The sequence below is a fragment of the Ailuropoda melanoleuca genome, chromosome 8 (assembly GCF_002007445.2).
Source record: "Ailuropoda melanoleuca isolate Jingjing chromosome 8, ASM200744v2, whole genome shotgun sequence".
Lineage (NCBI taxonomy): Eukaryota > Metazoa > Chordata > Mammalia > Carnivora > Ursidae > Ailuropoda > Ailuropoda melanoleuca.
The window spans coordinates 63,079,392-63,104,375 of record NC_048225.1 but is presented as its reverse complement, the minus strand read 5'-3'; the positions used below and the strand labels follow the sequence as shown (position 1 = coordinate 63,104,375).

The 24,984-nt window shown below is 49.2% G+C and overlaps 1 protein-coding gene across 2 annotated transcripts in view; it reads left to right on the top strand.

Moving 5' to 3' along the window:
- The first annotated feature begins 20,494 nt into the window (after positions 1-20,494).
- TP53BP2 (tumor protein p53 binding protein 2) overlaps positions 20,495-24,984 on the top strand; it is a 37,430-nt gene continuing 32,940 nt past the window's right edge. The window contains exon 1 of one of the 2 annotated variants that reach the window (XM_034666590.1): positions 20,495-20,668. In XM_034666590.1, the coding sequence (XP_034522481.1) occupies positions 20,521-20,668 (148 nt within the window). In that variant the 5' untranslated portion in view covers positions 20,495-20,520. The remainder of the gene's footprint in view (positions 20,669-24,984) is intronic. The other variant, XM_034666589.1, reaches the window with a different exon arrangement.

The window sequence follows — 24,984 nt, the reverse complement described above, 5'->3', positions numbered from 1 at the left end:
CAAAGAAGCAGGCATCTTTTACCCCATTACCCCATCTGTGGAATGGAGTGAGGACAGATTTTGTTCACTTGCAGTTACAGGTGCCGAGTAGAAAGTTTTGTCCCCCCGCTCCCCGCCTCTGTCGTGGGAAGGCGTCCTAAACGTTCACGGTCTGGGCAAACTTAGTTTATTGGGATTGATCATCGGGAGTTTCGATGGTTTGGGATATTTTGTCCTGCCAGGATTCAAGGAATTGGTTAGTGTGGAGTGTTATGCATCCTGTTTTAGTTTAATACCTGGTTACAAAGTCAAGTTTGTGATGCAAATGCCCGGTATTAAAATACGGACCATGGAAGAAGGTGAAGGAGTTTGCTGTTAAAATATTTATTCCTTGGATTTACGTTTCTTTCTCTCCTTTTTTCCCCTCCCATAACGTTTTTTTCACTTGAAATGACTTTCACAGATTGTCTCTAAATTTTCCTAAAAATAGGAACAAGTATTGGTTGTTGCAATGTGGTTTCTTAAGGATAGTTTCATGTCAAGATATGCTTTGGGCTTTCTTAAAAAACTTAGGATGAGTTTTCCTTCTCCCCGCTATATACCAGATAATCAGAACCTATGAAAGGTTATGCTGCTCCAGACACTGTGTTAAGTGAGCGGTGTGGTTCTGATGGCCCTCAGCAGACTCCCCACGTCGGGGGGGGATGGCAGGGTGGCAAGTACCCCAGCGCTAGAGCCAGGAACAGCCAGGACCTCACTACTTCAGTTACGACCTCTGTGACCAGAACCACCTTCTTTTACAAAGTGATTTGTCTCAGGTTCTGCATCCATAAAATGGGGATGATGATACTACGAGTCCTTAGGGTGGTTTGAGGATTAGGGTTGCTAGTTCCGAAGTAATTAGTCTGGTGCCCATCTTTCTCGGATTTGCAATCCTGGTGAAACCACAGGTTCTTACGCCTGTGGTCCATACAAGCCTGGCATCCATACGAACGGGAGGCAAGTTTTCATTTAGTGCCATTGTGTTAATAGGTGTCCTTATCCTGTCGTATCTGGGGTACTTGGAGATACTTGAAGGTACTTGGGAAAAGCAGTGTGCTTCTTGTGGAAAAATGGATTGTGTCAGGATGTAGACAGTTGCCTTGATGTGCTTTTTTTGTTGTGGTGGTTAAATGTACATAACAGAAATTGCCATTTTAACCATTTTTAAGTGTGTAGTTCTCTGGCACTAAGTACATTCCTTGGTTTGCTTTTCAAGGTATTCTAAAGATAACAGCTTGCTGTTTAGACAGCATTATATTAAAAATGTGCAAATAAATGGTGTTTGTGTATTTTCTCACCAAATGGTAGAGAATCAAGTGATTTTCATGTGGGACGTGAAGTGATAATTGGACCCAAAACCAGAAGGGGAAGGTGCATTTTAGTAGGCTAACTAAAAATAAGTAGGCAAACAGCTGAGTGCCAGGGTGGAGGTAATGATAGGGTGCGGCAATTAACACCCATTTTCAGATACCCACCAGAGCATCTCTGATGCTCTGAGATTTCTACAGCTTGGTAAAAAGAAACTGATTAACCTCTCCTACTTGACACCGTATTTTCCTCATCAAGGAAAGTGTTCTCTGCAGGTTGAGAATATGGCTTTTAGTTGAGCTGTTCTCATTGTATTTGGTAATCGGATAAGGGGAGGTGATTATTCAAAGCAAAATTCTCAACTGTTTAAAATTATATCAGGTCTCTTTTTTCATTGCTTTCATTTTGCAAAGCATTATATTTAAGCAAGGCATATATTCAGAAATATCTTTATGAGTGTAGCGAACCCTAGAAGCGTTCAGTGCTTTTTTTAGATGGAGTTTTATAAAAATTCCTTTTTGTACCTGCTATCGAAATGGAGAATTAAAAACAAAACAAAACCTACACAGAATCGCACGGTTTTGTGCAGTGCCACACAGAAGGCCAGAGGACATGAATTTGCCTGTTTGTCCAGTAGATACCATGTGTTACTTGTGTATTGGGCTGTGATGGACCTGTGCAGTGTCTGTCATGTCCCGTATGGTGGCCACCAGCCACCTGCAGCTACGGCACTTGGAATGTGGCCAGTGGGATGAGAAACTGAAGTTCTGAAACAATTATACAGTCTTAATTCTATCTAAATAGCCACATGGGCCTGGTGGCTACAGTACCTGACACAGCCGTCAGCTTGACAGAGTAGAAGTAACTTTACGTAGGAATCACATTATTTGCAGCTTCCTGTTTACATTAATACTTTATTTTTTTTAAGATTTTATTTATTTATTTGACAGAGAGAAAGCGAGAGAGCATAAGCAACGGGAAGGGGAAAGGCAGAGGGAGAAGCAGGTCCCAGGACCCTGGGATCATGACCTGAGCCCAAGGCAGAGGCTTCACCGACTGAGCCCCCCAGGCGCCCCTACATTAGTATTTTAATATGAAATCATAATGGCCTGTTTACCCCTAACGACTTGGGAAATGGGTTTTCCAGTTACTTAGTTTAGTGTTCTCTTTGAACGAATCTCATTGTGGGGCCCTGATACAGATAATGATTTTAAGAAAATGATAGCTTAGTTTAAAAAGCGCAATTGACCCGATGATGATTTAAGTTTTAAATTTGTGGCATTTTCCCTTCCAGGGTTGCAGAGTGTCCTGATTATTTCTAGTTATTCTGTGATGCTCTAAGATAATATCCGATTGTGGGAGCTTCTAATTCGGGGAGTCTAGGGCAAAAAATTGGGTTCTCGCCCTATCTCCTTTAGAAGTCTGACAGCTGGTTGGTAGGATTTATATATTTCTAAAGGAAACTGCAGCTCACAGACCAAAGGCAGGACTTCTGCTTAAATACTTGTATTATTTTCCTGTAAAAGGGTGGTCGTATTTGCACATATTTTCCAAGCTGAAATTGTGTGTTGGAATGAAGAAGCTTTCAAGTCACAGCTCTGGAACATTGTATTTATATGATTATGCCATGTGGTGAAAGACTTTCTTCTTGTTGAGTAGTAATGTAGCAGGGTAGCTTAGGTTCGACTCCCGAATACAGTTTAAGGTAAGTTCTCTATTTTTATAGAATTGTAATTCTCAAAGGCTGTTAAACAAATCATCTGTTTTTTATTTTTTTTTAATTTTATTTATTTATTTTTTTAAGATTTTATTTATTTATTCGACAGAGACAGAGACAGCCAGCGAGAGAGGGAACACAAGCAGAGGGAGTGGGAGAGAAAGAAGCAGGCTCATAGCAGAGGAGCCTGATGTGGGGCTCGATCCCACAACGCCGGGATCACGCCCTGAGCCGAAGGCAGACGCTTAACCGCTGTGCCACCCAGGCACCCCAAATCATCTGTTTTTTAAAAAAATGTGGCAAATACCTCACATTTTACGTGCTGTAGTGAGATTTGTTGCCTTGTGACTCCTGCTATATTCATTAAAAGCTGAAAAGCATTAAACATTTTCTGTATTTTTACCTGCTTCAGGGAAACAGTTTAGACTTTCTAGAGAACCTTAGCCCAAACACACAGCCGCTTGTATTTTAACAGTTAACTTGAAGAGAATTTATTTATCTGGAGGACATAATGGAGGGTCATTTGCTCATATGCTGCTTCGAGGAAGAACCGTTTTCTCTCCCAATTCCTGTCCCCTGCCCCCCCAACAGTAGAAAGTAGAAACAGTAAAACAAAACCTGTTTTTTTCTGAAGCTTTTAAGGAATCGTATAGACCTTCATCTCTTGGTAACCTGTGATAGTTTGTGGCACTCATTAAGAAGTGTGTCTGAAGCTAACTCCACGCTGTTCTTGGCGCTCCTGGGTTTTGCGGCCTCTCCAGCAGGGGACTGCGTACCAGTGCCTGTTGATGGTGTTTCCGTATTGGCTTGTGAACCTCTCCCCACCCTCTCCTAAGTGTCAAAGGATAAGGAGAGTGGGGTAGGAGAGTTTAGGAATCCATAGTGTTCTTTTCTGCTCATGCCACTTAACCAAGTCACTTGCTTTTCGATGGTGTGCTGTGTGCCAAAGAGAACATTTTTCTTTAATCAGATGTAATTGAGAAAAGAAAACACAGATGACAGACTATGAAATGTATACTTTGGTGTGCTGAGTGAGGCACTAAAATTTTATATTTTATTGGGGAGAGCCAAGGAGAAGTTGTAGGCAGTAGGGGACCCTTCAGGAGCAGTGGGTGACACAGAGGCAGGGACCCGAAAACATTTTGTATACTGCCTCAGCAAAAGAAAGTGACTTTATCAAGGAAATGCATGTTGTAAACATAGATCTTGTGTAGGAAAAGTAGTTTCCTGGACTCAGCAACTTGTGGTCATTTTATAGTTTTTCTACCTGAAATTTATTCCAAACCAAATGATTTCAATAAATTATAAGAGATCGTGCTAAGAGAACCGCATTTCATCGAAAATATTCATTTGGCCAGTAAATACTGAACTAATTACTTCTGAAATGCCTACTTCAGTTGTGTCTCTGGAAACACATTTTTAGCTTAGTACTTCTTCATTTACATTCAGACACTTCAAATAAAAGTCTCTAAGACACAGGTTGAGAGAAGAGTAGAAAAGCGTCATGCGTAAAGGAGTCTGGAATTCCAGTTGCAGGTGCTAGTGGTAATAACAGGAGAGGGACAGCACGGCTGACCGATCGTCCGCCATGGAGCCAACACTTGTGTGTGAGCAGAGCAGGGGGGCTCGGAAGCCCTGTGCTCTGGGGTCCCTCCCAGGGAAGGGGAAGGAGCCTCTCCCGAGACCCCGTCTGTGCCCCACACTGTGCCCGGTGCCGTAGCTTGGTCATCCCATTGAATTTCCTGCTGACCTTGTGAAGCGAGTCTTTTCGTCCCCATTCCACAGATGAGGAATTTGAAGCTGAAAGGGTTTCAGGAATTTGCTCCTGGTCACTCAGCAGAAATGAGACACGAACCAGGTCTGCCTACAGACAAACGCTCTTTAAGGTGGCAGTGCCTACATTAGACTATTTCTGGATACTCTCTACGGGACCAACAGTGGCCATGGTGTTCTTTTGGCAAATGATAACTTCAAACGTGGCTTTTCATTACATAACTACAATTGTTTTTGCAGTAGGAAAAGGAAAACAGACATCTTTCCATATTTAAACCCAAACTGGGTGAGAAGATGAGTAAGTTTCGAATGATACGGAGGTGACCACCTCACCCCCATGCCATGGAAACACCTCAGTGCCTGTTGTCTTTGTGCCTTAAACGCTCCACGGAGATCTCAGCCCCTCCACGGCGTTGGCAGGGGGGGAGAAGAAGCCACCGTTTGTAGGAGGCGTGTGGATTCCTCTTTCTCTGGAGGGTGTTTTTAAAACAGAGCTTGAAGGCGATGATGCTGGGAAGAGGATCAGAAGTGGATGGGCCCGATGGAAGATGCGGAGGATGGGGGACGTACAGCGGGGAGATTGCCATCCCCAGTCTTTGCTCTTGAGACAGTTCCAAGGGCTTGAGTGGTACAGCAGTGACCTGACCCGCGCCACTGCTGGTGGGAAGTCGGGATGGACGCTGAGTGACAGCCCCGTCTGTGTAGTAAGGAGTAGTGATTCAGCTTAGTGAGATGAATTTATCGGAAGTAAACTAGGGACTGATTTTGTTTTGTTTTGGTTTGTTTTTAAAGATTTTATTTATTTGAGAGAATGAGAGAGAGCATGATCTGGGGGGTGGTTGGCGGGCAGAGGCAGAGGGAGGGGCAGGCTCCCTGCTGAGTGGGGAGCCGGACACGAGGCTCCCAGGCTCGACAGGACAGGAGGCTCCATCCAAGACCCTGAGATCATGACTTGATCTGAAGCCAGCCACTTAACCTACTGAGCCTAGGCGCCCCCTAGAGACTGTTGTGGATGAAATCACCTTAAATCATTGTTCTTCATCCTTCCTCATTAACCTGTTGATTGTATTTGGATGGCCGTTTGGGCCAGTGTCTGTCCTGCAAATACTTATGGTCTGTCCACAGTGTTGTGGGCACTGTTTAAGTGCCCCGGATACAGGAGAGGATAAGACCATGTCCAGGGAGCTTACGTCCCATGGAGCTGAGTGAGGAGTGGATGGGGGAGGTGGAGAAGAAGAAAGAAATGTGGGAGAGTGGGATTCCAGTAGGATCGTCCGGCTGGGATGGCTGCTTTAGATTGGGGGCCAGGGAAGTGATAGTTCAGCTGGGACCCGAGTGCCCGGGAGGAGCTGTGTGTCACACGGTCAGAGGCTGGGCTGCAGGCATAGGCTTGGAGGACACAGTGCAGCCGGGGGGCTGGTGCTTCATGGACGGCGGGGAGGATGCTGAGGGCTGAAGTGAGAGCAGGGGCGCGTGGGCTGAGGTGGCACTGGGGGGGCGGTGCATTAGCCCCCGGGGGAGTGACAGCAGGAGAAGGGACCACATGTCATTGCTTTGGAAAGACCCCTGTGTTGCTGAGTGGAGGGTGGGCCCTGCAGGTGCCAGAGGCGATCAGCTGGGAGAGGCGGGAGGAGGGAAGGCCGCTCAAGGTGCCCTGAGGAAGGTTCACAGACAGCCACCGAGAATGAGTAAAAGCCGTACCTTTCCACTGCGATGGCCCTGCCGATAGTGTGAACTTGTTAACCTTAAATAAAGCAGTCAGTTACTTTCCCCACAAAAGTGGTTTATTCAGGAATAGCAGAGAATTGCAGTTTGGGACATGCGAGCAATGACAAGACCGCAGGCAAGTCCAACACACGAAGGAGAGGAACGTGGTTTTATGGACAAGAAGGAGGAAGTTGGGAGGGTTGTTTTGAAGCAAAGTCCACTGGAGAAAAACGGGAGTTCGGGGTGACGGTGGTTTGTCACGGGCCAGGCTGCTGGGGTGCTCGCTTCCTGCAGGAGATGCGGTGCCCATCTTTCCCGGTGGGGGCTTGTAATTCGGGATTCTTCCCTGTGGTGGGTTTTTCTGTTGGGTCTGTGATTGACCTTGAGTGATGCAGCTTCCCCTTCCAGCCTCCCCTTCTGCACCCCGAATCCACTCTGATGAGGTTTCCCTTTACTGATCTTCACAGACTCAATCGATATGGTGTGTCCCCCGCTTTAATAACTTCCCTCGTGCCATTGGGAAGCCCCGGGATGAGAGAAGGAGCAGTGCCTCCCCAGGGCTGGGAGTAAGACCAGGCAGGAGTAGGGGAAACTGCTCCCATTCCACAAGCTCCCTCACGTGGGACTAAAGAGAAACCAGACTTTGTATAGAATTTGAGAGCTCTGAAGAGCTCAAGAGGAGCCCTCAGTCACTGTGGTTCTTTAAAACCGAGGAGGGCAAGTCCGGTCTCTGAAGGAAGCCCTAACCTTAAAAATGTTTTACGACAACTGTACTTTTGACCCCGTGACCGTACCGCCTTGGCAGCTTCTGATGGGTTCGCCTACAGTTCCTTTACCAGTTGTGTCTTTAAATTGGAGATATCCTTTTATTGACGGAGATACAGAGTGGCCAGCCATCTAGGAAGTTAAGTCAGAGCTGCCTCAGCTCTGAAGGGCCTCCTGCCCATGTTTTTCTGAGCCACAACTGCTAGCTAGTGTGTGATAGGTGGGTAATTTTGGTCATTTGCTGATTTCCAGAAAAGGGGGGCTATTTCAGATAACACTTTAGTTTAACGGTAGAAAGGTCTTTCCCTGGCAGGTTTTGCTTGTTGCCGTCAGCCGCTGGAGACCTGGGAGTTGGGTCCCTTTCCTTCTTTCTCCCGTGGTCCCCCCACCCCGTGTCATCTCTGTGTCATGGCCCCTCCCCGGTCCGTGGGGCCCCTCCCCTGCCCGGGCTCCAGCAATCCTCTCCCTGTTTCTTTTCTTACCCACATTGTTCTCTGCCCCTCTGGTCCGTTCCACACACTACATCCGTGGTGGTTTTCCTGAAACAGAAGTCTGTGTCATCCCTCTCCAGGAGAGTCCCAAGACTGATCTGTTCCAGCGTGCGAGATGAGCTTCCTAGTGTCTGATGTCTTGTCCAGGTCTGAGGTCAGCCTTTCTGTGCCGACTGTACGCTTCCATCCAAATACTGAGCCTCGCGGTGCAGTGATGGACACAGAACACCCAAGTCAGCATCCGCTCGCACCGCCTCTCTTTGGCCTGCCGGTGGGATTGTGTCCCCGTTCCAGAAAATGTGCTTCCTGCCCCGTCCGTGCCCCCCAGGGGATCTGCATTAGGGCTGCTGGTGGGGCTGGACGTCCGCGTTCCTCGTGCTCGCGGCAAGTTGTACTCTGTTCCATGCTTCCATCCGTGACCTGCTCTGCGCCCTCTGGCCTCGCGGTAACTGTGTGTGTGCGAGACGCCAGGTGTGCACTCTGACAGTTTCTGCAGCACGTCTGTGCCCCTCAGGTTGAGAACTGACCTGTCCCTGCGTATTTTTCCAGTCTTGCCCCCAGCCTCCCGTGTCGGCAGCTCCAGGACAGTGACGATGCTGTGCCGGCCTGCTCGCGCCTCCGCATGTGATGTGTTTCTGCCTGGATGTTCCTCTTCCTGTTGCTCTTACTCATCCTCCAGTTCCCAGTTCTGTGGCACTCCTTATGAGGGAGGGGTTGCTTCCTGCCCTCCTTGAGCCTTGCGTGGGCCTCCACCAGGAGGCTCTCACGTGCGGCCTGTCTGCTTGCAGCCCCCGCAGTGCTCTGCGAGCTCTGGGACGCTGGGCACCATGCCTCCCATCGCTGGGTTTCTGGTGCTTGGCACACTGTTTGACACGCTGTGGGGACCTGATAAATAGTGTTCGAGTGAATGAATGTTCTTAATTTTTTTTGAAAGATTGTATTTATTTGAGAGAGGGCGTGAACAGGGGGAGGGGCGGAGGGAGAGGGAGAACCAGGCTCCCCACCAAGCAGGGAGCCTGATGTGAGACTCCATCCCAGAACCCTGAGATCATGACCTGAGCCACAGTCAGATGCTTTAACCGACTGAGCCACCCAGGTGCTCCTGAGTGTTCTTTCGATTTTCTTTGGTGAGGGTCGTTCTCACCCATTTATATTTATGTCCACAGTTGGCTTTTGAGCTTTCTTAGAGAGTTCCCATAGTTGGACTCTTGGAGAGCCGAGGAATGCTTTCATCACCAGTGTGAGGCAGAAAGGGGAGAACTGGACCCAGGGGATTGGCTGTGCTCAGGGCATCATGGGCGGCTCCGTCCGTGTGCCCAGGCAGCAGCCGCACTTAGCGCAGGGAAACAGTGCCGGCAGTAGAGAACGGCGGGCAGTGACCTGGTTACGTACAGTGTGTAGGCCTTCTACTGTCTTCGCTGTTTGATGACCACAGATGCTGAAAGTGGAGTGGCCTAATGTGAGTTACCCTGTAGCATGTTTGGAATTTGAGATCTAAGTCAGGCTTCAGGTGTGGTTGAAAAGGAGAGAACAGATTTCTTCAGTTACTCTAAGCAGAATGCCTGGCTGCTTTTCAGCCATGGTCTGGTTTTGGGATCACTCACTTGGAAGTTACACCACACGTTCGCGTAGGCGCTCACCCTTGGTCATGCTCTGGGCTCCCGCTGACTCCCCCGGCTGCCACTGAGCTCTGACCCACAGCGTCCATGCAGCTGCACAAGCCCGTGTTGTCACTTGCTGTGTGTGTGAGATCTGAGATAGAGTGGGGAGTGGAAGAAGCCTTTCAGGGTCAAAATCTCTGTCCCAAAGGAATTTATACACCACGGAGGCAGATAAGACAGGGGTATAAACAGCTGTGCAAGTGGACGTTAGAGAAGCAAAGAGAAAGTGTTCTTGTGTCTGGAGGGATGTGCGTGTGTGTGCGACGTGCGTGTGCGCGTGTGTGTGTGCGTGTGTGTGTGTGTGGAGGAGGGGCTGGAGGCAGTTTGAGGGTCTCCAAATCATTCTAGAAGCCTAGGGATGCCTTGGACACTAAGGGACAGGGTGTAGGGAACAGGTGAGCTAATCCAGGGAGACGAGTGGGGAAGAGTGTGGGTTTTTAGGTTTCTCATTTGGTGGTTTGAGGCCGTGATTGTGCAACAGATGATGTAAACTGAGTTCCCTAGATCTGAAGTATGCAAAGATAAATACGGGTGCCTGTGACTGTGGTGTTTCCATACAGTTACTGCTTCTGGGTCAGCTCCCGGTGCTGTGATAGGTCATGTGTGCAGGATGGGTCACCACGCTCCATGGTCACCTGTTGGTGAGACAGCTCCTGCTAGACATGGACAGCAGAGTCCTCCCAGCCTCTTCATAACCCTCAAAGTGGGTGCTTCTCAAGCTGTATGTGGTGGGCTGGCGGGGCCCACCCCAAGGGCTTTTTGTGTGGGGTGTCTTCCCCCAGATGTTCCAGGTGGCTCCCTCCACCTCCGACCAGATGCCTCTCCGGGAGCTGTATGTGTGTCTGAGTCTCCTCTCCTGCCTTCCAGGCCGCGCCTGTACTGGCCTAGTAGGTGCTCAGGAAATCGGGTGGGACAGATATCCAGGTCAACAAGCAGTTGGGGCTGGGAGGGGACAGAATGAGGGACGGACATCGGGAGGACACCAGTCCTGGGAGGCCTGGAGGTGGCGGTGCTGTCGGCTCACGGGCACCAAGTGGGGATATGATCAGACATCTGAGAGCAGCAGCGTGCCGCTTTCTGAGAGAACACGATTTTTCTGTATGTAGAGGATTTTTCTTATATTTGCCGCATCATTTTTTTCTGCAATGGGGATGATCTCAGAGGATGCCCGTGTTCTTTGGATGACACTGGGTGGCTGGGGGCCTCCTGTTTGGTGCCCTCCAGATGGCTGTTGAGACTACCTGCGGTGTTGATTTCTAACTTTCACTCACTTGCTGTCGTCACCAAAAGAGTACAATCCATTGTTTATGATTTTATAGTTTTGCTTTAACTCAGATGTGGCTGACAGAAACTGATGGACTGATTTTAAACGGCACCGTAATAAAAAGCTGTACACTTAGTGTCTGGGTGGGTTTACAAGTCACTGACCCTGAACAGAGCATTGGTAGATGTGACTCACCGTCCACGATGGAGGTTTTGGCCGGCAGCCCAGTGGCCTTGAGAGTAAACTCCAGGCGGAAGTCCTGGCAGCCGGGAAGCCATGGTGCCTGACAGCTGACATGAGACCAGGTTCGTCTCTGAGGGCCAGGGCGCAGCACTGGGAGATGCGTGTCCCTGCCCCCCGGAGGGAGGCTCCCCAGAGACCCCTGTGGCTGCCCACATGGACACTGGGGGCCGGGGAAGGGCATCCAGGCTGGGCAACCGGACGGAGCGCTGACCCACGAAGGCTGGCAGCCTGGTCCTTAGGGAGGCTCGCCTGTGAGGAGGCGTGGCAGAAGATCCCAGAAGGTGGGGATGACCTGCATGTCATTTCTAGCCCTTCTGCTGTCAGTGGCCACTGCTGGGCCCAAGGGAACTTTGGCTGACGTTCCTGTTTGTTTGTTCTTTCCCCGTTCTCTATGATCGTGTTGAGGGAGGTGTCACTCTGGGTGGGCGGGGTGCAGCCGGTTTGCATTTCTCCCCGCACAGGGGAGTGCTGAGCCCCGAACCATGCAGGCTCCTCCCTGGTCTCACCCCCAGCCTAGTTGCTACCTGTCCTTCCTCGGAGTTCCTGAGAGCTGTAAGGCTTTGGAGGATTTGTGTCAACCTTTTTACAGACTGTTCCTTTCCCTCTAAGAACACTTCCCCCTCTCGTATTCTTTTTTCTCCCAGGTAAACCTGAGCGATTGAAGGTTTCGTGAGCCAGAACTACTGCAAAGCCTTGTTTCCTTTCTGTGACGAGGAGCACCCTATACTCTGGTTCCCTTTCCTGTCTGGGGAGCTTTACCTGGTTTTGTAAATCGAAGGAATGAACTGTAGCCTCTGACACAAAGTGAACTTCTTGGGAATGCCCTAAACAGTTTTTGTGGGGTGTTTTTGTATTTCCTCTTGAAGACTCTTCCAAATTTTAATCTGAGATAATGCCTCCTTGAAAATGAATCATTCTTAACGTTAAGAGCATAATGTTATAGTCACAGTGAATACATGTTCTCTGACACGGAGCTCTTAAAAAGGAATCTGTGACCCATTGTTTTTAAATGGAGATTGTGTGTGACTTTGGGATTTTGGAAGGGCAAGTCTTCGGCCGTAAGTTGGGCATGAATCACTGTGGAGTGCGGGGGTGGCAGGCCGCGTGGGGGGCGAGCAGCATTTGTCTTCTCTGAGCCTTTCAGATCAAGCACTTTCTCAAGTAGACACAAGTAATCATCACAGTGGCCACTTTCTGTAGCATATTTCCACATTCTTCTATCACAGTTTCTCATAAGTGTATACTTGGAAACTGATATTATCATGAAAATATGTTAACATTGAGAACATTGAGTTGTTGGCAGCTGGATCGTAACCCTTCCAGCAAGGATTTTTAAACTTTTCCATGTTGCTGAATATTTAAAATAGTTTGCCACATTACTCTTCGTAGATCTAACCCTGTCGTGAAAATATTGTGGCATTTAGAATTTTCTTCATTTCAGTTATTTCTTTGGGATAAATTCCCACAAAGTAAGGTCGTGAGGTAGACCTAATTCTATGGCCTTTGCAACGACCCGTTTTACTTTCCAAACGGATTTTAACAGTGTATATGGTGCCACCGTCATGTCCAGGTGAGTCACTGTCCTCCAGTCTCATCTCTGTTGGATCTTTTAATCAAATTGCTGATGTAATAGCTGTAAGTGGCACCTCGTTTCAGTTTAGTTAAAACAATTACTTCCCCCCGGGTTTTGCAGTTGGTTTTATTTTATTTTTATTTTTTATTTTTAAGATTTTATTTATTTATTTGACAGATAGAGACAGCCAGCAAGAGAGGGAACACAAGCAGGGGGAGTGGGAGAGGAAGAAGCAGGCTCCTAGCGAGGAGCCTGATGTGGGGCTTGATCCCATAACACCGGGATCACACCCTGAGCCGAAGGCAGACACTTAACAACTGTGCCACCCAGGCGCCTCTGCGGTTGGTTTTATCTCATGTGACCCGCCAGTTATTCCTCTGCTCTGAAGGGTACTTCAGAGTTGATCGTTTATTGGGGGAATCTCTTCTTGCGGCTCATGCTGTAAAAACATGAAGTTCCTGGTTTACAGGTTGGCAAGAAGTGAGCATGTCTCAGCCCCCCGGGAGGGGCTGCTGGTATTCACTTGTACCGAGGGCAGAAGAGCTGTCCGCTCTGTCGCCCTGTTGCCGTGTCGCCCTCCATGGCATGCATTTTCAGGTGCCTCTGAGGTTCCTGGTCCTTGCGGAGCCCACATGTGTTTGTGAGGGCTGTCGTGAGGCTTTGGCTGGATGATTGCTGGGTTCTTCCTAATGACAATAATTCACCTCCAGAGTTCTCAAGAAATACCCGGAGCTTGAGTCCGTGAGAACAGCCTCCCCGGGGATCCCCATTTTGTGTGCTTCCCTGTGGCCCGGGGAGCTGATGAAGTCATCTCTGCGTTCCTGGGAATACGGTGTTTTAAAACGTCCATGCCAGGAAAAGATGACGTATTTGGAAGTAAGGTTACTATAGATTTTTTTTAATGATTTTCCTATGCTTTCCATTAATTTGTGCCTCTGGGCTGAAACCTCAGCCTGTCTCCCATTATGTGCATTTTTTTCATTTCTGAATTACCATTTACCTTCAGTCTCATTCATGTACTTCAGTAGTAAATTGTCTCGTTTTTCTATGAGCACGTTTCATCATCCTTAAGAGATTTTTGTATCTTACACAGAAAGCATGAAGTAGGCCCTTTAAATAGTGATACGATTCACGTTCTGTGAAATTCACCCTGTGAGGTGTGCGGTGCAGTGGTTTTTAGTAACTTCACGGGGTTATGTAACCATCACCACCAGTTCCAGAAGATTTCCATCACCCCAGATGGAAACCCCGTCCTCTTGAGCAGTTACCCTGGCCCCCTGCCCCAGACCCCTAAGCAACCACTAATGCGCTTTTTGTCTCTGTGCCCTTGAATCTTCGGAACGCGTCCTGTTTGTGCCCGGCTTCTGTCACTCAGCATAATGCTGTCAAGATAGCACGTCTCCGCACCTCAGCCCTTTTTATGGCCAAATGTTATTCTGTCCCGATGTAGTGGATTTCCAAGATCTCTTTCTGGACCGCTTGTTTCTTGTCCGTGACTAAAGTTGAGGCAGCGTTGGGGCCCCAGAAAAGCACGTGGAGCACATGCTTGCCGTACCGTCACAGCAAAGCCCCGGGAGCAGTGGGGCCTTGTGTTCATCTTACCAATTTCCTCATCCGCTCCTGAAAATACCAGTTTTATTGTGCATGTGGTACATAATCATTCTAGAAAATTTAAGCATGGCTGAGCTCCCAGAAAGTCACTTCATAATCTCACCACGGCATCACGACTGTTAGCTTGGTGAATATCGTTCAGGTTTGTTTCTGTGCGTTGCTTGCCCATGTGTGTATTTGCGTATGTTCCCTCTTCCCATTTGTAGAAAAGGACGTGGTGAATAGTCTTACAAGAAAACAGTGCATAACCGACACATTTTCGAAAATTTGTGCTTTTTCCTTCTAAAATGTTTTCGTATCAGATACTGGAAACTTCTAAGATTTAACAGTTTTATGTTTTATCTTTAAAGATTCATGAATTGTAGGCCAAAATTGTTCTTACAGGACTTAGTTGATAGACTCAGCTAAAATGTCTTTTTTAAATTTCAACATGCTAATAAAACTTTAAACAAGACAAAATAAAACAAAGCAAAAACAGCTTTACCTCATTTCTATTTCATTTGTTAGGGATTTAATTACATTTTTGAAGAATTTCTTTATCCCTTTGGAGCACTGAGATTTGTCAACGGCGATAAAAGGAAGGTGGCCACGTGAGGACCGTGTACACCTGCTTTTTCTCGGGTTAATAGGATGATTAGTTTAGCTGGCCCTCTCTTTTGATCCTCTTTCTCATTTATTTTTTTGCTAGTCTTTCAAGTAAGAAGAGGAGAATTGATATTTATTGAGAAAATCCCTGATTCACTTCCGCTATAAAATTTTAAATAGGTATAAATTATCACACTGAAGCCCATAATTGTGGCCAGATTATAACTTAAAAGATTTTAAATTATAAGTGATATATTAGTCTGAGTGATATTTAACCTTTATAATTTGGGGACATATTTATGTGTATATTTAAAAGTGGATGAAATGGGTTTAAAAGTTTATTTCAAAGTTGGGATGCCTTTCCTTTGTTTTACTCATAATGCTCCCTCCCTCATAGGAGGGAGAAGTAACAGTTACAAATATTATGGCCAGTGGCAGCAGCGGGGACCAGGGGGTGGTTCTCGTCCACCTGGCAGTGGTGGGGGGGGGAGGCACCTCCGAGGTCACTTAGTGTTAAGTGTCCCCCGGGGACTTCCAGCCACTCCTTCTGGCCATATTGTTGCCACTGTGCTGGGTTGGCCCTTTGTCATGTAAAAAGTAGAATAATCACTGGGAGAAAGGACACAGGTGAGGGTGGGACTGTGGGGGGTTGGGTTAGCGCAGAGGGTTTGTGGGCTCTCCAGCGGAGCTTCCCCACTGGGCTGTGGACAGTGGTCTGGAGAATGGTCGTGGTCAGTATTGCCCACACCGGTCCCCTCTCTGCTGGGCCGGTCCCATCCAGTCACACAGCCCATTAGGACTCTCCTGCTGGAATGAAAACAAACACCCCTTCTGCGCAGCCTTCTGTCTGGGGCTCTGCTTCCTCTGCTGTGTTAAGGCAGAGCGCTTTGGCCGGCTCTGCGGGTCTGGGTCTGTGCCCTCCCCTTGGGGTCTGGGCTGGTCCATCCGTGCTGGTCAAGCAGCAGGCAACCTCCGAGTGCCAGTGCCAGTGCCACGCCTGGGGCTGAGGGTCAGTTCGCAGGGCACTTTTCGGAGACCCTAAGTTCACTGGACTTTGTTGAGATTGTTGAGACACTCTGTCCATTTGGTCTCTGGGGCCCCGCACTCCTCTGGGTGAGTTCCTGTTTTCTCGTGGATGGCCTCTCTCAGTCCTTTGCTGGGTCCTTGTTGTCTGGGAAGTCTGACGTCGTGCGACCAGCTCCAGCCCCGCCCTTGGCACTGTCCTGTGTCTGCTGCCCCTAGCTGATCTCGCTCAGCCTTGGGCTCCAAGGCCTCTGTTCCTGCCGTACTTTCGAGTCCATTCTGGTGTCTGGTAGGTGGCTCCAATTTGCCCTGGAGGCTGCCCTGGCCAGTCCTCTCCTCACTTTTGTGTGTCGCTCACCCGGATGCCAGGACAGCAGACCCAGGCTTGCGCCAGTCTCTCTCTGCCCTCACATCCACCTGCTGTCCATCAAGCACTTCTCTGGCTCTGCCTTCACGGTAAATCCCCATCCAGCCGTTTTCACCACCTCTGCTGTCACCTGCAGTCTGGGCACCCCTCCAGCTCGGGTGCTGCGTTTCCTCTCAGCTGCTCACACAGCAGCCAGTGTTTCAGATGACGTCACTTCACTACCCTGCTTGGAATCCTCCAAGGACCTCTTTTTTAAAATAATTGAGATATGACCACCATTCTGAAGTATGCAGTTCAGTGGTTTTTAGACTTTCCACAAAGTTGTGCAAACCTCACACTAATTCCAACATTTTCATCGCCCCAGACAAAGCCCGGTAGCTGTTAGCTGTCACTTCCCCAGCCCCCTGGCTACTAATGTCTCTGTCTCTTAATGATTTGCCTCCAGTGGGTTCTTTGATTAAAATCCAGATTCCTTGCTCCGGCCTTTGAACGGTGGTTCCCAGACCAGCGGCGTCCACATCACATGGGAGCGTGTTAGAAACATGGCATCTCGGCCCCCTTCCCAGATCCACTCAATCAGAAAGTGAGGGTGGAGCCCAGCCATCCGTGGTTAACAGCCCTCTGTCCACACCCCAGTTTGAGGACCAGTGGCCTCATGACTCCCCTCTAATTCTTTCCCCTTGCTGCGTCGCCGCTGACCCTGCTCTCCCCCAGATGTGACAAACCGGAGCCCTCCTCAAGGCCTTTCTGGGTGCTGCCCTCCGAAGCCTCGTCGGTGCGGATGGGAGGACCACTGTCCCGAGCACCTCTTGCCGCCCCTGCAGATGCACCCTGCACCCTTCTCTTCCCTGCCCTGTGCTCCCAGGGCCGGGCTTCTGCACACCACACCCACGTCCCTCTCCGCATGGCCCCCTGTTTGGAATGTTGTGCGGTAGTAGCTGTGTATTCAAGGTAATTTCCGCAGTAGGGCTGAGTCTGGAGAGCGGATGGCCTGTAAGTCCTGAATGAAGGGAGAAAGTGTTGAAGCAGGATGGCCGGCGGGTGAGCAGAACGGTGTCTGACGGCGCCGCACGCACTGCCGCGGTTCTCGGCACACAGAAGGAGACACAAAGTCAGTCCGAGGGGAGTCTGTAAGATGCAGGGCCAGCGACAGGACTCGTTTGTCCATAAACAAGTACCTACTCCGTGTGCGCTGCGTGCCAGGCGCAGAGTTCACGGTGCTGAGGATGCAGCACTGAAGGGACAGACCGTGGCCTGTGTGGAGCATACGTTCTAGAAGGGAAGACGGAGGATAAAACCAAATTAACTGAATATAAAGTGCGGTACGTGAGGACTGTGCCAAGAAGAGCACAAAGCAGGGAAGCGTGCTTGCGTGTGCACACGTGCTGCTGGGATCTGGGCTAGGATGGCCAGGGAGGGCGTCGCTGGGAGGGCAGCACTGGAGTGCAGACCGCAGGGCCCAGGGGAGCAGCCGGGCTGGCTGCAGGCAGAGCAGGGCAGGTGCACAGGCTCCGCAGGCCGGCGTGCTCGCTGCATGCTGCCTGTGCGGATCCCGGAGATGGAGGGGATTAGGAGGAGAGGCCCTAAAAGGTAGTGGGGGCTGGTGTTGGCATGGGCAGGTCACGAGTCTGCTAATCCAGACCAACTTCCCCCTCCCTCCCTGGCTCTCCCCCCACCTCACGCAGCAGCCGCAGAGCAGAGCAGCCCTGCTTTTCCTCCTGAATTTACTCTGTCGCCTGAATTGTGCAGCTTACACATAGCACTATCCCCTCTCCCCATTTTGTCACCAGATCCTGTCTTTTCCACGGAATCCATCCTTTCTCACTGCCTTTGTTCAGCCCCTCGCTCTGTGCCAAATGCTGGCTGCAATATGTTGGCTTTGACCCTGTCGCCCAAAGTCAGTGGCAGTTCTCCAAGTGAAGACTCTTACTTTGAAGACGGGACTGAGGCTCAGGGAGGTGATGTGATTTCCCCAAGGCGGTCTGTCTAGCTAATTATTAACAGATCTGGGGCAGAGCCCAGACCTCCTGCCCCGGAGTCCGGAGCAATGCCACACCACCCGCCTGCCCAAGCACATGAGGACGGTCCCCACCATCAGTCAGCACTGAGCGCATCCTCACACGCGGAAGGTAGAAATGGGGTCAGCTCGTGCACCTGCCATTCATGCAATGCTGTGCGTTTTGGGGGAACGGTAATCTTAAACACAACACATCTCTCATCATTCTTATTTATAATTGTACTTCTAAGTAAACGAAGCTGTTGCTTTCCAGAAAGTAAGAGACTAGATCTCTATTAGAGTTGGGTTATCGTGGTTATTTAGCACATTTCCTAATATTGTCCTGCTGTAAGGAACAGCCTGAAGAGTAGGGAATGGGTCAGAAGAGCAGAATTGACCATGTCATTTTAGTAGCCAAGTCGATCGCTTCTGTGAGTCTTGTTCATTTGTAAAGAGAGAGTAATGCTGGCTCTGCTTGTCTGGGGTTGATGCGAGTTTCTGAGCTGCCTGTGCCAAAGCTCTCTGGGGGGGGGGGCATGGGCGGGGAGTGGGGCTGGGACCCTGCAGCCGCCCTTTGTCTGCAGGCTGTGGTCTCAGTGTCCCTGCATTTCCACAGACAGTGTGGGTGTGGGTGGGGAGCACAGAGAGCCGCTGCGGAATACGAGAGTGTAAATTGTTTAGCTCCGTCCTGATGTGTGCCCTACTTGCCAGAGCCGTGGCAGGGTGGAAGTCTGTGAGCTTAGTGAATCTTTGTTATTTTTTCCAAGTGATTTTTGTCAGGGCTTTGTGATTTTTGTGTGGTTTTGAAGTGCTGCCTTCCTGTCTGGCCGAGGCCTGGAACGATATGTCTTTATTAATACAGTTTGTTGGGAGGGGAAGGACAGTATAGAATTAGCTTGAAAGCGTCTCAGCTCATCCTGGGAAGCTGTACGGTTTTTTTCCTTTTTTATTTACTGTTTCCCCAGTATCCACTGTGTTAATTTTTCTGGGTTCCCTACTGTGTGTTCTCGTGTTCCCGGTGATTCTCTACGTTGGACGTGCTCCTGTGAGTTGAGAGCTTTGGCTGTACGAAGGGAGGACTCGGTGACCTTAGGAAAACAGGGTCGGGGGTGAAGGAGGAGCTGCAAGGTGCCTGGTGCTGAGCCTGCCCACCAGGAGAGGGAGGGGAGTATTCGCCCGTGCACGGCTCCTCCTCTCACTTGACCGCATCCCTGCGGCATCTGGCCTGACTGCTTAGCTGGTGTCCATCACTGTCCGTAATGAGGCGCTGCCTTTTTGCGGAGAAGAGCCTAGTGCAGCTTTCTGGGGTGCGTGATGGAGTCTGAGCTGGAGGGCGAGGCGCCTGGCTGTGGGCAGGCCCGTGTCGTCCTGAGTGCAGTGCCGGTCCTGCTCATCCTGCTCTTTTATGGCCTTAAAACCCCAACTTTTCCGTGTCGGCAGCCCGTTAATCATTGTTACAGAACGTGTGCTGGTCCAGAGTGGACCTGCCAAGGCCTCAGCGTTCTCCATTCATGAGAATTACTCTTGCAGGATTAATGCTCCCGGGGGGGGATTTCTAACAGTCGGTGAGTGTTTTATCCTGATACACGTGGGCCCACGTGGAGACGGCGCTCCCTGAGCTGCGAGAACGGAGGGGCTTCCCTACCTGCATTGCTGTTAGCACTTTATTTGCTGTGTCAGTTTCTTCAGCGCTGGGAATTCACATTTTGGGGGGATAATATAATCGGTGTGAAAGTTTGCTTTCTTTACTCTCAGTGTTTTTGAGAGACGACGTCTGTTTTTACTAGGAGAAAGGGGGCTCGTGATTTGGAGGTTGAGATCTGCTGGCTGGATAAGCTGTAGCATAACAGCCTGTCCGCCTTGCTTATACTTTGTTGACGAAGACTTAGGCTGTAATGTTGTAGGTATTTGATTTGATTAAAACATTTTAGCCTGAAAAGTCCGATTTTTTTTTTGCATAGGTGGTCTATGTGCATGGTGTAAATATTAGATTTCCCTCCAAGTTGTGTCTCCTGTTTCCCACCCCAGCCTCAGAGCAGCACATTCTTAGGTCTCCCACCGAAAAGGCTGTGTAGACACACGGGTGCACGCAGATATCCCAGGAGCTCCCTCACAAGCTCGGTGGAAAGCTCTGTTTCTAGGGTGGGTCTGGCACCTACGAGGAGCTATGTAAGTATTTGGCGGACAAATAGCAAATACAGTGTCAGAGCAAGACTCAGTTTGGCCATTTGTGTGAACTGGTTTGCCCGAACCCCAAGGACTCCAGGGGCTCTGCAGGCACCGCTCACGGAGGGCCAGACTGCCGCACCGCTCTCTACTGGGGCTCTGGGAAAGGAATCCCAGGTGACTAAAAAGTGAAATCTATGATGTGGACACTGACAGCTGCTGTCTCTCTCTCTCTCTGTCTGTTGGCAGATGTTTCTCACCGTGTACCTCAGTGACAACGAGCAGCACTTCACCGAGGTCCCAGTGACCCCCGAGACGATGTGCAGAGATGTGGTGGATCTGTGCAAAGAGCCCGGCGAGAGCGAGTGCCATCTGGCTGAAGTGTGGTGTGGCTCCGGTACGAGACCTGGGTTGTGTTGCTGTTGAGACGTGGCTGTGGGCGGCATGAGTGTTGTCCACGGAGAAACCATGGCCTGGCACGTGAATCAGGGCAAGACGTTCTCTCTCGTAGGGACCCTTTCCATTCTTGTCCTCTGCAGTACGGCGAAGACACTGCAGTATAAAAGGTCAAGGACGGGCAGGTGGCCCAGCAGGGCAAGCTTCTGGGCCGTACCCGGAACATGCTCACAAGTGTTTCCTGTGTGCTTCGACTTGACTGAATTAGAAACATGAGGCGTCCTGATTGCTTTGCCCTCTCCAAGTTTTTGTAGGTTTTTAGGGAAAGCTGTTCAGTCTTGAGTTACCATGGTGGCAAAAGGCAGTGGTGAAATCATAGGCATTATTTTAGGCTTTGAACTCAATCCCTCACTCTAGTTCTTTGGAGCTCTAAAATGGGACAGCCTGGTCTTTTTTTGGCCCCTTAGGAGTTTGTAGATGTGTGAGTAATTTTCTGTAATTTCTGCCTTGTTCCTGGACAGCCTCGGTGACCTCCCACTGCTTCTTTTCCTCTGGGGATGCCAGCGTCCCAGCATGGGTTACACACTGGGTTAATTGTGTCCACACCGTTCATAACACCTGCAGCCAAGCTCCCTCCCTACCAGGTCGGGACCTCTTGGTCATCTTTGGCTGACTTTCTTACAGTTGGGTGTCCTGGAAGGTCTTGTGCTCGCTCCCTGAATCGCTTACTTCTTTTCCCTTTACAAAGGAGCTAGATTAGACCATTCATGTAAAGAACCCAAATGATCCTTTTCAAATGAAAATGTGATGGTCTGACTTTCCACTCCTCCGCGGCTTTCTCGTCTCCTGAGAATAAAATCCAGATTTCTGATCTTGGGTTGTGAAGTCTGTGTTGTCGTCAGGCACATTCTCCTTGTCCTGCAGCTTCCCTTCTGTTCCCGAGTAAACTAAGCTCCTTCCTGCCTTGGAGCCGTTGGTGCCAGCTCTTCCCACTGCCCGTGTTGCTCCCCAGGTGTTGCCGCCTGGACTTTAGCCAGAATGTTCCGTCCTCCAAGAGAGACTCTGCTAGAGCATCCTGCTGCCTTGGCCATGAAGCCACCCTGATTTAATCCTCTGGGTTTTGTGTGTTTGTTGGTTTATTGCTTCTTGAATCCCTGTGGCCCAAACACATGCACTAGAACATAAACTCGCTGAGAGGAGAAGCGTGCGTATGTCATGCATTGGTGTGCCCAATTGGGGAGAGGGCCTGGCGTCTCGGGGTGCTCCATAAGTACTTCCTGAATGATTATGCACTGCTGGCTGCTTCTGGCTGCCTCCTTGCATTCAGTAGATCACCTTGCTTTACGCTTTCCGGAGATGATTGAAAGCACCCTTCGAGAGCCAGGAAGAAGCGTCTTTCTCTCGGCAGAGGCTCACCGTCTCTTGGGAACTCTGGATTCCCCCTGCTCCTTTTCCTCTCAGGGTCTTGCTCACTTGAGGCCAGGGACCTTTACTATGTGGTGATGTTGAGAAGATTTTCTTTCTTCTCACTTCAGTTTAAAAAAAAAAAAAAAAAAGGACTGCATCTTGAATGTGTTCTTTTTTTGTAAAAGAGGAAATAGTGTGGACAGACTGGGAATCTCTCCCCATGCCTGTCCCCTGATCGCTCAGTGTAACTGCTCAGCGTCGCAGAGAACTTTCCAGACTCTTCTGTGTTTACATTTGTAGTAACTATAGGAATAATTTTGTGTGTTGTGTCTTTCTCTGTGTTTTCTTTTTGTAAATAGCATCACATATATCAACCTCCCACAGTTTACTGTTTCACCTTACAGTCCAGCTTCGAGGTGTTTTTCAGATCAGTATGTGTAAATCTACATCATTATTTTTAATTTTAATTTTTTTGAGAGAGTGTGCGTGCAGGCAGAGGGAGGGGCAGAGGGAGAGAGAGTCTTAAGCAGACTCCCCACTTAGCGCAGGGCCTGACGTGCGACTTAGTCTCACAACCCTGAGATCATGACCTGAGCCGAAACCAGGAGTCGGACGCTGAACTGACTGCCCCTCTACTCTTGCTTTTATAAATACTGCAGCGAAATTCCTTTTAGGAGCCTCTTGATCTGCGCAACTGTTTTTCTGGCTCGGTGGAAAGCCAGAAAAACCCCAGTTTTTCTGGAGTAGACACCACGAGGTACATTTGCTTACTTAAAGGTTCACACACTTTAACATTTAATGTGTGGTGCCAGATTGCCTTCTGCAAAGGCTGTCACACCCCCACCAGTTATTTCTTTTCTTTTTTTTTTTTTTTAAAGAATTTATTTATTAGAGAGAGAGAGACAGCCAGCGAGAGAGGGAGCACAAGCAGGGGGAGTGGGAGAGGAAGAAGCAGGCTCCTAGCAGAGGAGCCTGATGCGGGGCTCGATCCCAGAACTCCTGGATCACGCCCTGAGCCGAAGGCAGATGCTTAACGACTGAGCCACCCAGGCGCCCCTTTTTTTCTTTCTTTCTTTTTTTTTTTTTTTAAAGATTTTATTTATTTATTTGACAGAGAGAGAGAGAGACAGCCAGCGAGAGAGGGAACGCAAGCAGGGGGAGTGGGAGAGGAAGATCCCACCAGTTATTTCTGAAAGAATCTTCCATCAACAATAGGATAATGTCTTAATTTTTGCTAAGCTGATAGCCAAGCTTGCCCATTTTTTTCATTTGTTTATTGGCCATTTGGGTTTCCATTTGTATGTAAAGTAGTTTTTGTTTTTTTACATTTTAAGTAAGCTCCACACCCAAAGTGGGCCTGAAACTCCCGGCCTGAGCTCAGGCCTGAGCTCACGTCTCATGCTCCTCTGACTGAGCCAGCCAGGCGCCCCTAGGTTTCCATTTTTAAAATATTGTTTCTCCATAGTCTTTGTTCATGTTTCCCTTGGCGTTTGCCTCTTGATTTGTAGGCGTTCAGAAACAGAAATTATTCTGCATCTCAGGCCTGTTGCTGTGATTTAAAAGGATCCTTTGCCTACTGCAAGGCAGTAAACCTACTCTCCTGTTACGTAATGCTGTAAGCGTGAAAGAATTTTCCTTCCCTCCTCCATTAATTTTTGTAACTTGTGTGAGTTAGGGAGCGAATTACTTGTTTCCCGAACGGGTAGTGGATTGTCTGAAGTGCCTTACTGAACGGTGGTTTCTTCTTTCTGATGAGAATCGTCCCTGCATGCCGCGTCAGAACTCGTACAGAGTTAGGTTTCTGTGAGCTTTAGTCCGTTACTTTTGTCTTCTTGTTTATGAGCGAACCAAACGGTTCTGATCGCTGTAGTTTGATAATATGTTAAGTGTCTGTAAGGCAAGTGCTTTTATTCCATTGTTCTGCTTTTTCGAAAAATATGTGAGCTATTCTTCCATTTTTTTCTTTTTCAGATAAATTTTAGAATGACCTTGAAAGGTTCTGTGGAAAGTCCTGTTGGGACTTTGGTTGGTTGTCGTGAATTCATAATTCATTTGAGGGTTGTTTGTATGAAGCTGTGATCAGGAGCAGGGTCCTGGGGCTCAGAATCCTGTCTCTGTCCTTTACTAGCTTCATAACCGAAACTCTCCGCAAGCCTTGCACGGAACCCACGGCAGGGATGGCTACAGGCGGGGTTTATAGGGCACGTGCAGGACCTGCGAGGCGTGTGTCTGCGTGGACAGCCGGAGCCTGGCTCTGCCTCCTCCGTGTTCCCCGAACGTGAGGGGTTCCCTTCAGTTTTCGAAGGAGCGTGTGTGCCTGTGCACAGGCGTGTGTATGTGTGGTCAGGCGGTGGAAGGTCTAAGAAGTTCTGTCGGGGGGTGTCTGCCTGCAAGGAGTGTTTCCTTCTGGGGAGGTCTTAGTCGGAATTTCTCTGCTTTGGGGACGACGAGGAGTCCCTCTGTCACCTCCGGGACTGCAAGCAGAACAGTACTTTGTTGTGGCTGAGTGGACTGAGCGCAAGTCCACAAAGCCAGCTGCTCCCTGCCCTGTTGGTGACCTCAGATGCTGGCCCAGTGGCTCTGATTGCTGGCAGGTGCCTGGCGATTTCTTAGGCTCTTCCAGCGTTCTTCTGTTAAAACTTAACACAGACAGCGCTGGAGGATCTCTGATTTTAAGCAGTTGCATCCTCGAACAGTAGGTTTGGTTTTTATATCCAGATCCTTGAGGTTGGAAGCTGTTTTGAGGGGAGCTTAAGATGCATGATTTCTCCTGAAGTTCCTATCTCAGAGTATTCTGTGTCCTCCTTTTTGTCTCTAGAGAAGTTTGACAGCCGGCAATCTCACTGGAAGAGGGGCCGAATAGATACACTGTTGACCCTTGGACAATGTGGGGGTTCAGGGCACCGACTC